This window comes from Schistocerca serialis, chromosome 8 (assembly GCF_023864345.2).
Source record: "Schistocerca serialis cubense isolate TAMUIC-IGC-003099 chromosome 8, iqSchSeri2.2, whole genome shotgun sequence".
NCBI classification, from domain to species: domain Eukaryota; kingdom Metazoa; phylum Arthropoda; class Insecta; order Orthoptera; family Acrididae; genus Schistocerca; species Schistocerca serialis.
Window position 1 is genome coordinate 51,227,989 of NC_064645.1, and position 13,353 is coordinate 51,241,341.

At 46.2% G+C, this 13,353-nt stretch overlaps 1 protein-coding gene across 1 annotated transcript in view; it reads left to right on the forward strand.

The window, feature by feature from the left end:
• Window positions 1-13,353, forward strand: part of LOC126416813 (serine/arginine repetitive matrix protein 2-like) — an 88,161-nt gene that overhangs the window by 31,442 nt on the left and 43,366 nt on the right. The window contains exon 2 of the mRNA XM_050084696.1: window positions 2,374-2,538. Coding sequence (XP_049940653.1) covers window positions 2,374-2,538 — 165 coding nt within the window. The remainder of the gene's footprint in view (window positions 1-2,373; window positions 2,539-13,353) is intronic.

Genomic DNA, 13,353 nt, shown 5'->3' on the forward strand with positions numbered 1-13,353 from the left:
GGGAAGATGTTGATGGAATTGCAAGTCCTATGAAACATTGCTCTTGACCTTGTAATCAGACTTTCGCTCCGGAGACCAACTGTGATTTTATAACACAGCAATGGTTCAGTTTAGCAAATTTACAGCTAGCCTGTTCTTGTTGATGCCCATCAAGTGCTGAATTCTTCACATGATGTTATTTACACTTGGCTGGTTGATGGTATGTCAGAGGGAGAAATCCAAAATGATCCCTCTCATAAGGGTTTCACTGCAAACCATTGGGTAATGAAAAAGTTTCATAAATGTCCCCCTTCGCAGCGTGAGTCTGATAAGTTATCTATGGATTTCCCCCTCATCGGTTACAACCACTGACCTGATGGCATGGTTGTTTCTACATGTGTAATCTGTACTCTAACCACCTGACAATCCAGTGGAATTGCAAAGCATTATCATCTACGGGAAATAAAACTTTCTTCCTGTTATTGCGTTTTCTGTCTTGCTCTTAAAGAAACACACTTCTGTGATAACTGTTTCGTGGTTATTGGGTAGTGCATCAGAACTGTGCTGGCACTGGGGTAGTTCCTGGAGCAGTCTGCATTTTAGTTTGCACCGATGTCATTAGTGATTGGATCCCACTTCATATCAACCTGTAAACAATAACGATAAGAGCGCAAACGACCCCAGGAATCAACACTTCCAATGTCTACCTCCTTCCAGGTAGGCCACTTCCTTACGTTCATCTGCCTACCTTAATACACAACTCCTGCCCCTGTACCACCACCTCAGGGACTACAATGCACACCACTCGCTCTGGGGCAGTGCTGCTTAGACATGTAGGGGTCTTCTAATAGACCAAATTACACGCTTCGTCTCCTCAATGACCTGGCTTATGACAAGTTTCCTACCATCAATCTCACTATATCCTCCCTTGCTCTCGTGGATTCCCTATATTCGTCACCCCATGAAGATCTTCGTTCCAGTGACCACATTCCAGTGATTGTACCACTCCCTGCCGTCGTCGTGCAGACAGGTCCTCACGTTGGGAATTCAATAGAACCATTCAGTCTTTATATACGTATGCTGTGCACTTACACCTCTGACTGCATTGATGTGGTTCTCTGCCACTCCTGCATACCGCTGGCAGTGCTGTCCCCTATCTACTGGTCCTGTTGTCGGCTGGTACACTGGTGGACTAAGGTCATAAAAGTCGCTATCCAGGACTGCCTATGGATGCTGTAACGATTTAAATGACGCCTTTCACAGACCAACTCTATCGCTTTTAAGCACCTCTGTGCTAAGGCTCACTACCTGCTTAAAGCAGAGTAAAAAGGAATGCTGGGAGTGCTACGTTTCCTTCCTTTGGACATACGCCTCTTCATTGCAGGTCTGCCCAACTGTGGCAGACTTACCGGCAGTGACATTGTCCAGGTTCTTATCCTACAGGCTGCTCTGTGTATTGATCCACTGGCCGTTACAGAAGACATTGCAACACACTTTTGCGACAGCATCAGTCATTTTCCTATCCTGCTACCTTTCCTGGCAGAAACGACTCGTTTCTGCCTTCTGTGTGTAGTCGCTTTAAAGTTTATCGAATTATTCTATGGTTATGACATGGGTGCTTATGACGTCGGCTGCGTTTGCACCGTAAAACAAAACAAAAAAGGTTCCTGAACACTTTCCTCGTCCTGACTCATATGGAATAGATTAATGATCTCGAATTTCGATCCTTCAAACAAAAATTAGTTCAGTTGAAAGATGAGGAGGAAAACATAATTTCATTGCCATATCGATTCCTGAAGTCCCTGTTATTCTTCTTAATCATTTATAAAGGATCTAGTCTCCTGGTACCCCTTATTTTTTGTCCACGAAGACACACTCCTATAAACTTTCCGAAAATGCTTATAAAGTTTAAATTTCTATTTAACACATTTATTTTCAGAAGTTTTCTTGCTATTGCAGCTTACATCCCTCCATGCTTAAACCATTGTCAGCTATTTCGCTACATTAATGGTAGCCTATCTACTTTACATTTGCTATTGTAATTCGCTGAGCTTCACCTGATACATTCTGAACTTCACTGTCGTGCTTTTTTTGTTGATATTAAACTGTTTTCAAGACACGGCCCATAGGGATCCATTTTCCTTCAAAGTCTGTCCGACAAAAGTGCATATCAAGAAACATAATTCCTGTCTGTGAACTGTTTCCAAATTTGCCTTGGTTTTGTTCATAGGTTGCTCAGTCTACGGGTTGAGTAACAATGTGTATAGGCTGTAATCCTCACTAACTGCGTTCACTACCGTATCCTGGTGTCGGCAGATGTCCGCTGGTTGCTCTGTAGTGCAACCGCCGAAGAGTTTGAGGGAAAATGGAGTTTACATGTGTTTTTACTTGCAGGGGGAGGCCCAGCCGCCGCAAATGGTTGCCGAGGCAGGCGCAGCAGCCATCGCCGCTGACGACGACGATACGACGACGACGAGCATGTCATCGTTGACCTCGGCAGATGGGGCAGGGGCATCCTCGTCCACTGGCCACGATATGCCGGAGTTGGAGTCTGTAGCGGTACGTGGCGTTCAAAGTAACTAAATTTGGTGTCTGCAACAGAACACTCTGCCCATCGATAACGATTGCCGATTGTGCGCCGACGGGCTACTGACGTAAGACAGTTTCCAGGGCACGCCCGCATGTGGCTATCCTCTCTTCAGAGAGGCACCACCTCCGCCTCCCAATCCAGAGTGTCAGTTAAAACACCTGCGTGTGCTGCCACGCAGCCTCCGCTGCTCCTGCGTGGGGCAGATGTCTGTGAACGGTCCGAGACTGCCAGTGTATAGTGATGGCACAGTGCTGCCCCCAAGTATGGGCTAGACGACAGTCAGTTCAACCCTCCACCCAGGGGGGGCTTGCTGCTCTTTGGCGGGTTCGTGCTTGGCCATCGTGGAGCCCCAGCCAGTGCAGCATCTTTTACCTTCCGTGCTGCACGTCTGTCCTCTCGCTATTCCTATCCCCTCCCTTCCGGAATACGTCTAGGGCGTTTTCCCGAGTTTTTTCGGGACTATAAGCAGCTGACATAAGTCTCTCCCTCGTTCACCTTCTCCCATCCTTCCTTCGCTTCGGCGTTTGGCACTCCTCTTTTCCTTCCTCCCTGTGCTGCTGAAGGCCGTCCCACGTGTCTGACGCGTAACAGGAGACTGGGTAACTCGTAATTCCCACCCTGGGTGGACAGGTGGGGTTCGCACATAACCCCTGGTACACGCTAGGCCCAGGGAGGGGTGACTGCCTGCGCTGCAACGTCCCCAAATTGCCGATCGGTCCCTCTGTCAGATGTTCGGGAGGTGTGATATGTGAGATCAACCACCTAAGCCAGGTGAGGCCCTCTATGGGGGGTGGGGGGTACACTTGGAAGGATGGCACCATCGGAGACGCTGCCAATAGTGGGGATTTTCTTGCACTGAGCCAGTCATAAATTTCGCTGCCCACGTCTACCAGCCATAAATGGAATGAAGCTCTGGATTCAAAGACACTCAAAATTGCATCATAGTTCATGGTGTCTTGTACTGAAGAATTAGTCCTTCGCAACCGTAAATCCGTTTCTTCTTCAGGAAGGTGTTGATGCAATTGCTGGCTCTGTGGAATCCTGCTCTTCTTTACGCAATGGCACCTTGCCGTTGGAGACTACTTATGATTCTAAAGCACAACTGCTTGCAGCTTTGCTTTTCCATGGCTATTCTGTTAATATCGAAGCCCATAGAACTGTTACTTAAAATAGGACCGAGCGAGGTGGCGCAGTGGTTAGCACACTGGACTCACATTCGGGAGGACGACGGTTTAATCCCGCGTCTGGCCATCCTGGTTTAGGTTTTCCGTGATTCCCTAAATCGCTTCAGGCAAATGCCAGGATAGTTCCTTAGAAAGGGCACGGCCCATTTCCTTCCCCATCCTTTCTTAAGCCGAGCTTGTGCTCCGTCTCTAATGACCTCGTTGTCGACGGGACGTTAAACGGTAATCTCCTCCTTAAAATAGGCTGCTCGATAGTCTGACAAAGGCAGAAATCCCAACATACCTTTCCGATCAGGTTGTCGATCGGGTGATGAGAAAGGTAGACGCAGCCTTAGTGCCCACACGCACTCACCTTTCGTAGTGGTGCTTCCGTCAAAGATCAGAGCAGTCTATGAAATTACAACAGTTCGACCATACATTCTGAAACTGATCTGCTACCAGTGTCATTTCAACCACACTCGAATGTGTAACCTGTGCAGGAATGGGCATGAGGGAGATTGTCTGCCCCTTCTTCCCACAGTATCAACTGCAATGGCGACCATATCACCTCCTCGAGTGTCCCATGTATCTCGATGAGCGGACTGTGCAGGAGACATGTTTAAAGGAAACTGCCTTTCCTGGTCACTCAAGTTATTGGCCAGTCGCAAACCTTGCATTATACCATCACACACTTAAAGTACTGTTCTTGCTACTTGATGGGCACAGCCACGCAAACATTAGACCTCAATGTCAGCACTGTGGTTGTAAGATCGCCCAGTGCCATGGCGTCATCGCCATTTGCTTGTCGAGCTGTGCAATAAGCCACCAAATTGGACTTCCAGGGCAGTAACCTGCTCCACAACTGACAGGCTGCAAAGGAAAGAATAAATACTCCCTCGAAGACTTTCTATGTCCCTCCAGCCAACAAACATGTTCTCCTCTGCCAACTGGAAAGGTCAAACAAATGCAAACGCTCTCCTCCTTCGCCGATCCAGAGATCCTTTTCAATGGTGTAGCCACATTACACACTCGCCTGACCTGCCTCCATGTCGCTGGTGCGCACAGCCAACAGTTTTTCTGCCCTGGAAACCAGATCGACAGAGAAAATGCTGACGCCTCTGTACATCACATGAAGGACCCTCAAGACTCTTCGCCCTGTTGCAGTGAATCTTTAAAGGTTGGCACTTGGCAGCTGAGGTGATGGCATTCAATCTCATGGGAAGTCATGCCCCATATCGAGGATGATAATGAGTCAACGAATCTCCCTAATTATCCATCTTCAAACTGTTGCATTTCACCTTTTCCTTCCCCACCTGACTTTCCCTCTGTACCATTTATATCCTTCAATCGCGTGATGTCACCAGGGCAGACTTCCTCCAGCTTATTGGTCAGCTACCTCCCCTATTTCTGCTGCTCGGTGACTTTAACCCCCTTTGGGGTTCTCCTACAGCCTGTCAGAGGTGCCCTCTTGGCTGACCTTCTTAATCAACCTTCTGCCTGAACATTGGAGCACCGATGTTCCTTACAGACTCCTCACAAACCTATTATCATTTGGACCTATTCTTCTGGTCTGCCCAGCATGCCCATCTTAGAGTGATCCATTATGTCTGACACCTACTGAAGCGATCATTTCCCATCTGCTGTTCGTTTGCTGACTCCTACCCCAACTACATGTACAACCAAATGGCAGCTTACTAAGGTCGACTGGAGGCTTTACTTCTCCCTGGCACGAAAAGCATTATTCAAAATGGTGGCGTTGCTGTCAGGATTCCTGAAAGCCACAATCCGTAGGTAGCAGTCATCCACTGCAGTAGTAGCCCTTCGGCAGTCTGAGCGAGGGAAGTCATACAGTTCCTGTGTCTCTGTGGCTCCGTGTCCGAATAACACCGCTTTGGTTCACTCAGAGACGCCCAAACACTTTTCTTGTTAGGAGCCGTTCGTGGCACAAAATAACAATGCGGTCGCGATCAAACCGCGGTGTTGACTGTTGTGATGTTACAAAATAAGTGATGTTGTTATTCAATGGAAAAGTTGGAAATTGAGATTTCGCTTACTGTTTTATCAATCACAATTGGCGTAAGAATCATGGATTGACCATTGTCATAAAATATTGCATTATGAAATGGTAAGTTTTTACTTGCAGTTTCGCGTGGCTTGAAGCAGTCACAGCTAGCGTGCTATTAAAAAATTGCATTATCGTCTAATTACTTCATGATCGTAGATACGATCATACCCGGTTGTGAAGTTATGACAAAACAATTTCCTAAGAGACCAGAAAGTTCTTCAGCGCGCAAAAACTGTAACATCACACAAAAGGGAAACTCAATATTAAAGCTGATGCAAGAAGACGATAAAACAGTTTTCTTGTTATCAATGTAACACGCACACTGGATTGCTGATCTTGGTGTCTGTAATCTTTGCAAAATGCATAATTAAAATGAAAATAATACGCAGATGACAGGAATGAGCACTGCTAAATGATTCAGTATTTCCAGAACAAATATTTATTATAACTAAAACATGTATCGTACCTTAAGCTTAGTACTACAATGGCGGTAGATTTTTGTCTGTTTCATGTCCATTGAGCGCTCTTTTATATAGCCATTGTCCTCTTGAGTCGCTCGTGCGTCGTTACGATAAGTTACAATAGTTCTTCTTTTTACACTTCACTCAAACTTAGACATAACACGTTTTTATACATTTAGTAAAAAAATTAGATCAGACCGCCACAAATCTGCGTCCGTCTTACTCAAGAAAAACAGTAGAAGTCTTTAGCGCTCAGATTCATTTGTTCTGCAGCGAACAAAATAGTGAATGATCGCATATTTATCCGTATTTTTCTGTTTATATTGCCGCCCAAAGACGACGAATTACGTTATTTAGAAAATTCCACCGTCGCTATGCGACGCCTTATTATACGTTAATCATTCTTTATAAACAAGTATTTGCCTTCTGGATGAAAGTGTTAATTATTTGCTGTTTTAATGAAGCCAAAAATAGCGAATCACACTGTCTAGGCATGGTTCAACTACAGACAACACGAGGCGTGTACCTCCTTCCTGGTGGAATGACTGGAACTGATCGGCTGTCGTATCCTCCTCCGTCTAATAGACGCTGCTCATGCAGAATTGTCTACATCTTTGGGTCGGTTTAGTGAAATCTTTGAACAGTCAAAGGGATTGTCTAATATAATATAGTCAGCGTCTATCTACAGGAATTCTGACAACCGGGGTGACGCAAAACTTTTTGGATGTGTTTGCAATGGATGTTTGTATTGTCCTACCCACAACGACTAATACATTCGTTCATCGTGCATTGCTAATGAACTGTCAGGTATTGTACAGAAGTTGCGAAACAACGCGAATCTTAGTAAAATGCGCTATATGTTGTCTTAACACCTGCAAGAGTGATACGTGGTAACTAGCTGCACTCACTTTTGCATAGAGCTCGTATAGGCTGTGCAGACGATCTGACATTTACCCCTTTTCGGCCTAGAACAATTCCTGAAACTTGGTCAATTAAGCTGTTTACTCATGTGTAACAAAGCAAACATGTATATACGGTGCAACTACTTAATGCAAATTTTTTCGTCTTTTGGAAACCAAAACACTGAAATAATACCCTCATTCGTAGTGTAATTTACAGGACAGCTTGGAGCGCAACATCAGGGCCTCATTACAAATTCCTCGAACACGTAACAGAATGATATTGTATCACTTCTGCTGCTAGATGTAACTGGGTTTTCTCTTTTGATGCTATTCAATTGTCAGGTTTAACATGTGGGCAGGGTGGGTTCTCCCTTGGCTTGGGTATGAGATAGAATGAAACAGCATTTTTACATAAGATAACTTTTATTGGTAGTTTTTGTACAACTGTTTCCTTACTGGATGTTCTGGCTCGGAGATCGGCAGCTGTGTCGTTTGCGAAGCCTCCTGCTGCGGCAGCGGCGGCGTCTGATTACGCCTGGCGGTGTGTATCTCGTGTCGCCGTCTCGCCCAGTTGACTGGAGACGCGCCTCATGCGGTGGCCCGTTTAATTATTGAGAGCGAAGTCGTGCATCGGATGGTGATACCTTGGATGTGGCGTCCCTTTGTTTCTCTTCTCTAAGCGGCCGCGTGTGTCAGTGTTGTGCGTCGGCCAGCGGAGCGGCGTGGCGGGGAAGGCCAGTGTCCCGGACTCGAACAACGGACTGCAGCTTACCAGTCTTTGGCTGTCAGATCTTCATCCCAGCTCACAGGTGGTTGCTGATGTGGGGCCGTCTCCTTCCCGTCCTCACGAGTCACCTGGGTACGTCAAAATAAGTCTTCAAATACTTTCTAACTTCTGTCTTCTGTCTTCTGGCGGCGAGGCTGCTGCTTACTATTCCATTACAGCGGCGGACTTGATGCTTCTGTGTACGATGTAGTCTCTTCCTGCATGACGGTCTTCAGCTCCAAACTGAACTGAAAACTACTCTTCCTCTTGTCGGGCCCACTGCGTCCCGCGTATTTATTCACTTTAGTTCACTGGAAGTGAAAGACTTCACGGACATTGCCACTTTTGTCACGTTGAAAAGCTTCTCGGAGAATCTTCTTAACGTGAGCCGGTCGGACGATGCCCTGACGGCTGAATAGACAGTTTCCGCTTCTCTCCTGAACGAGCTGACTTAAAGCGCCGGCCGTTGCCACTGCTGCTTTGCCCGCTGTTTGCCAGTGTGTAATTCTTCAAAACTAAACTAAGTTTTTCATTTATATTCTAATTTCTACTTCACTTCACTTCACATTGATTTCACTAATTGACCTATCTTAATTACCACTCAACAATATATATTTTCTGAAAGAAAAAAATAGTGCTTAATTAACGCTCCTTACAGTACGAAAAACTGTCAGATGTGAAAGGCAGCAGATGGTCCTCGCAGAAACGTTACAAGCTCACTCAAAGCTGGGAGCGCCCAGCCGGGGTCTTTCCGATCAGAATGCGGTCGTAGCCTGGGGGACATCAGTGCGGGAGTTGATTGCTGGCGTGGACTCTGAGACCCGTGACATCATCCACAAATATTACGTCGACGGATCTTCGGACCATCAAAGTTGCAATATTGGCTCTTTCGACCGTTTCATTGTAGCATTCCTCCGCATTTTACCCAGGCTTAGAACTGGCTACTGACATCCTATATGGGCGTGTGTAAATGCATTGTATCGTTCTAAAAGTGAATGAAGAAATTTTTTATCCAGTTGTATGAATTTTAATATCTTCGCTCATCTTTCGTAGGTTCTTATCTTCGGCGTCGTTAGACATGGTGTATAATTGCGCGGTTCGGTGGTGCCGTGGTGGACTACAAATCGAAAGGTGGTGTGTTCAGCCACTGGATAATCCTTGGGGTTTGGTCCGTTATCACTTCCGGAAATGTCTGTTGGCGTAAAAAATGCGGAATAGCACCACAGTAGGTCATACTGTAAGTTCCCCCCAGCAAGGGGCGGGATCAGTCAGGTCAAAGACCGGAGGAAATAATCGGCGTTACACTTGCAAAACGGACTTCGCATATAAAAGCACTGTTGTGCGGAAAATACTCTACAAATTGATGACTGCTTTACTTTAATGTCTAACAACCTTTCAGGAAGTTCTTCGCTCTTTTTTAAGAGCGAGCCAATGGAATCTCTTCGGATTTCGGATACTGTATTTACTGCTTCCTCTTTCAGCTTATTTACCAGAATAACTTAGCGTTGTTGTACTATCCTGATCTATTAAAACATTCCACATTATAAGATATAACAATTTTCCATCCACTGATCTTGCACTCTGTGTATTGCATCACCTTTTCTCCATTTGTCTTCCACACTTTAACACTGTGCAATGGAAGACGTCTCTCTGTAGCACCAATGAGGAAATACAATCTGACGTCTTCCCCCACTCTACCTGAATTCCTTCGTTAATACCTTTTCAGTTTCTTCCACAGACGTTGGTTGAAACGGAAATTGCAACTGGAAAGAGATGTTTTGGAAACAATTTCATAGCTTCAAATTTAGAATTTCTAAGTATAAAACTGCATTTACGTGACCATCCAGGCATCTTAGATGGTGAAAAAACGGAGCTTACCGTAATAAGCCTATCAGCTAATACGGAAATTGATATAAGGGCAAATAGTTCCCATCTGAATCAGCAAGTGGGCGTAGTTGCCGCCTAGAAATGTAATACATTCCACAAATCAGACACGGAACTACTAGGGAAAGGGAATAGGTAAGTGCCGACCACATTACCCCATCAAGACTGGGGCGTGTTGGCAAGACCAGATGGCCACTCCCTGCTGCAGCAGAGCCAAAGTGCTGCAGACCGGGTTTAGTGCGTTCGATCGCTTCTAGATACTCCTTGCATTTAGGGATGCCAACCTATACTGCATCGAAACAAAATCACATCCGTAGAATGTTCGCGGCCTGAGACTGAGTTAACATGAAGTAGATTCTCCCAGGAAGCCAAATTCTTTTGTGAGTAGACTTAGTGTACATGGGACCTTGATCTTCTCTCCCAGACTTCATTCTCTTCCCCATATCCACTCGTTCGCATCCTTGGTCCTCCCCGTCCTGTGCCCCTCTTTCTCCCTCGGTACTTCCCTTTATAAAAAATCCAGGTTTCCCTCGGTGTCGCTATTCCTTTTCAGTCTTGTCTGTTTCCATTCTCCTTTTGTTTCTCGGGTCTACCTTGGGGCTTGACCTCCCTTTGTAAATTGTTTCCATAGTATTAGCCATTTGGGGAACTCACTCCCTACCTTCTCAGGAGTTGGTTCTTCCACCTGCTTTCCCCCTTCCTTCCCTACTCTAGCTCCCTCCCCCTGCTAGGTCACCTGTTTTTTGTAGCCAGTCCACGTGGTGGAGCTGTACGCACCCATATTGCCGAGTCCCCTGGCACCACATGGATGACACTTCTAGTACCTAAGCTGTCACTGCCGCGTGTATGTCTAGGAGTGGGTGGCCATCTTTCTGCGGCATCGGAATTCCCGCAATGGTTTTCATGCTGGGCAGCCTCGACGTGGCTGGGTGAGGTCTTGATCGGAGCTGTGCTCCTATTTCTGGCAACTCGTCTGTGGAACGATTTTCTCTCTATTCCTACTTTTGTTTCCTCAGCCTTCACTGCTGATTAAAGTATTATGCCAATCAATCGTCTTCCCTTTGTGCTTGCAAGGACTTAAGAGAAATTTTGGTGATGACTCTTGATTAGGACTTAAATAAGGTCCAGGGCTTTATTTTCAAAGGAACGCTCTTCAATCGGACGAGAAACTCGGGACTAATGGGAAACGGCGTGGCGTTAATTTAGTCAGGCAAGTCCATCACTTTCACCCTCGCTTTAGTAGATACGCTGCTGGAAAAAATAAGAAATAGTGACGAGAAGCCATATATCCCACCTTCCATGTGCCCAGTGTCTCCATTTTGGTAACACGTCACCATTTGGGTCACATGTCTCCACAGTGTCCATCCTCCATGTTAGGAGTCCTGGCGGCCAACCACCCAAGTGCCTGACCTGTTCTGACCCACATTCTCTTTGCTTGTCGGACTGCCTGGTCTTAAAAAAGGAAAGGAAGATTCAGGAATTCAAAACTCTGCACTGTCCCATTCAGAGGCCTGTCAGAAATTCGACGATCTCCACCTGGTGTATTTGTCTAGCTTTGCTTTTGTTGTCTTCCCCCTCCTTCCTTCTTACCTCTATACTGTCCCTCTTCCCTTTCCTCCCCTGTGCCAGTTAAATTTCGCTTCCCTCGTGGAACTGCTGCTTCTCCTTGGTTGTAGAGGAAACCCCCTCCTCGGGCAATTGCTGAGGATGAGACTACCTCTAGTAACGCCCCCTCAGTGTCGTTAGAACGAGAAGCCTGTTGTTCAGTCACACGTGGGACCAATGCTCTATGGGCCTCGTGGCCACTCGTTCTTTTGGATCCTGATGTTGCTGTGATGTGCTCTTTTCCTGACCACAGCTTCTCTCTCTCTCTCTCTCTCTCTCTCTCTCTCTCTCTCTCTCTCTCTCTCTCTCTCTCTCTCTCTCTCTCTAACTCGTAGCTTATGTCGTGTTGCAGGAATTGTTTTGTGGATACTCACTCACGTACTGTGACTTTAAGCCTGCTAACTGGGTCGGCCCATTGAGAGCCTCTGGTGGCGTCTTTATGTTCTGCATGGACATAGTTCTGGATGTCTCTTTATACTGTGCTAATAGCATTGGCCATTCAAATCCATTTAGCCTGTGGTAACTGTATGCAATCTTTACCTCCACCTACTCTGATCTCATACACTTCCTGCTCTTCATGCTGTTCAACAGCTCCTTTTCCCTGCCTTCTCTCTGGAGACTCTAATGTTCATAAACTTATGTGGGGTGGTACTGGGACCACTTACTGGGACGAGATAGTTGAATACGTGCTGGCAGGGCTTGATCTCTGCCTTCTCGACACTGGAGGCCCCCACACTTGTACGGCAGATGGTACTTTCTTAGCCATTGATCTCATCACTTGTAGCAGTGGATTCCGCACCTCCATTCAATTTGAAATTCATGACGATTTGTGTGACAGGGATAGTTTTCCGATCATTGTATCTTCAGTATCACTTGCCTGGATGCCCTCGAAGATGGCACTTTAATAATGTATATTTGGATGCTTATCCTCAGCAGCCATCCCAAACGTTCCGCCAGATTGTCATTGAAAACGCCATACAGTTCGACCGACGCCAACCTTTTGGCAGGTGCTTTGGCGATTGTCTTCCTGGGGTTTTTCCTGGTAGAAAACTGTCTCTTGGTGGATTGATTTAAATGGCTTTGTGCCTGGGCTCATCTTCTTAAACGCCAGAAACGGATTTGTGGGGAACGATGTGTCACTGCCAGAGGGCTTTATACTCACTATTCGCAGGTATGGGCAAAGATCAGGCGTAATTTTGGCTATTGTTCTGCAACACGTGACCCAGCACTATCGGACACAACTCCTTTTATCTTTAGTTCCATGCCCCATGGAGCCTTATAACGCCCTGTCAGAGTAGGAATTGGCTATTGCCTTTGCTCTGTCACAATCCAGCTGCTGGTACACTGGGTGGACAATGAAATCCTTAAAAACGTAACTGGCGCTGGCCAATTTCATATATTTGCCCTTTCTGTCTGGAGTGAGGGTAATTCCCTTCCCAATGGCGAAAAATTATTCCAGATTTGGAATATGGTAAATCGCCTTTTCAGATGGAAATCAATCATCTGATCATCTGATCATTTTGCCTATGCCTTGGTTACTTGAACGCATGAGACGAAGGCTACATTGCCTTTTTGAATCCTGGGACGTTTTTGCTTCAGTCCACAGTGGTTTGTCGAGACCATTCTACTGCACAGTTTAGTCCGTCTCAGTGGCTTTTGACTGACGTCAATGCCTTTTTGAGATCTCCTTCGATCTGCATAAAGCTGCATAAAGATCTCCCTGACTCACCATTCCTTGTCAGTGGATGCTGCCTAGTGGCTGTCCTAGTTTCATGGTTTGTCAAGGGGTTTTTTACCACTCCCTGCAGGACGATGCCTCAGTATTGTTGGCCCATTTAGGGGTTGGCAGGAGAGGCCTTGTTGCCGTCTGTCCCAAATGAGCAGAAAATCTCCGGATTTGGTTGCCCACCCAATCCCTCGTCCCATCTGCTCTTTTGT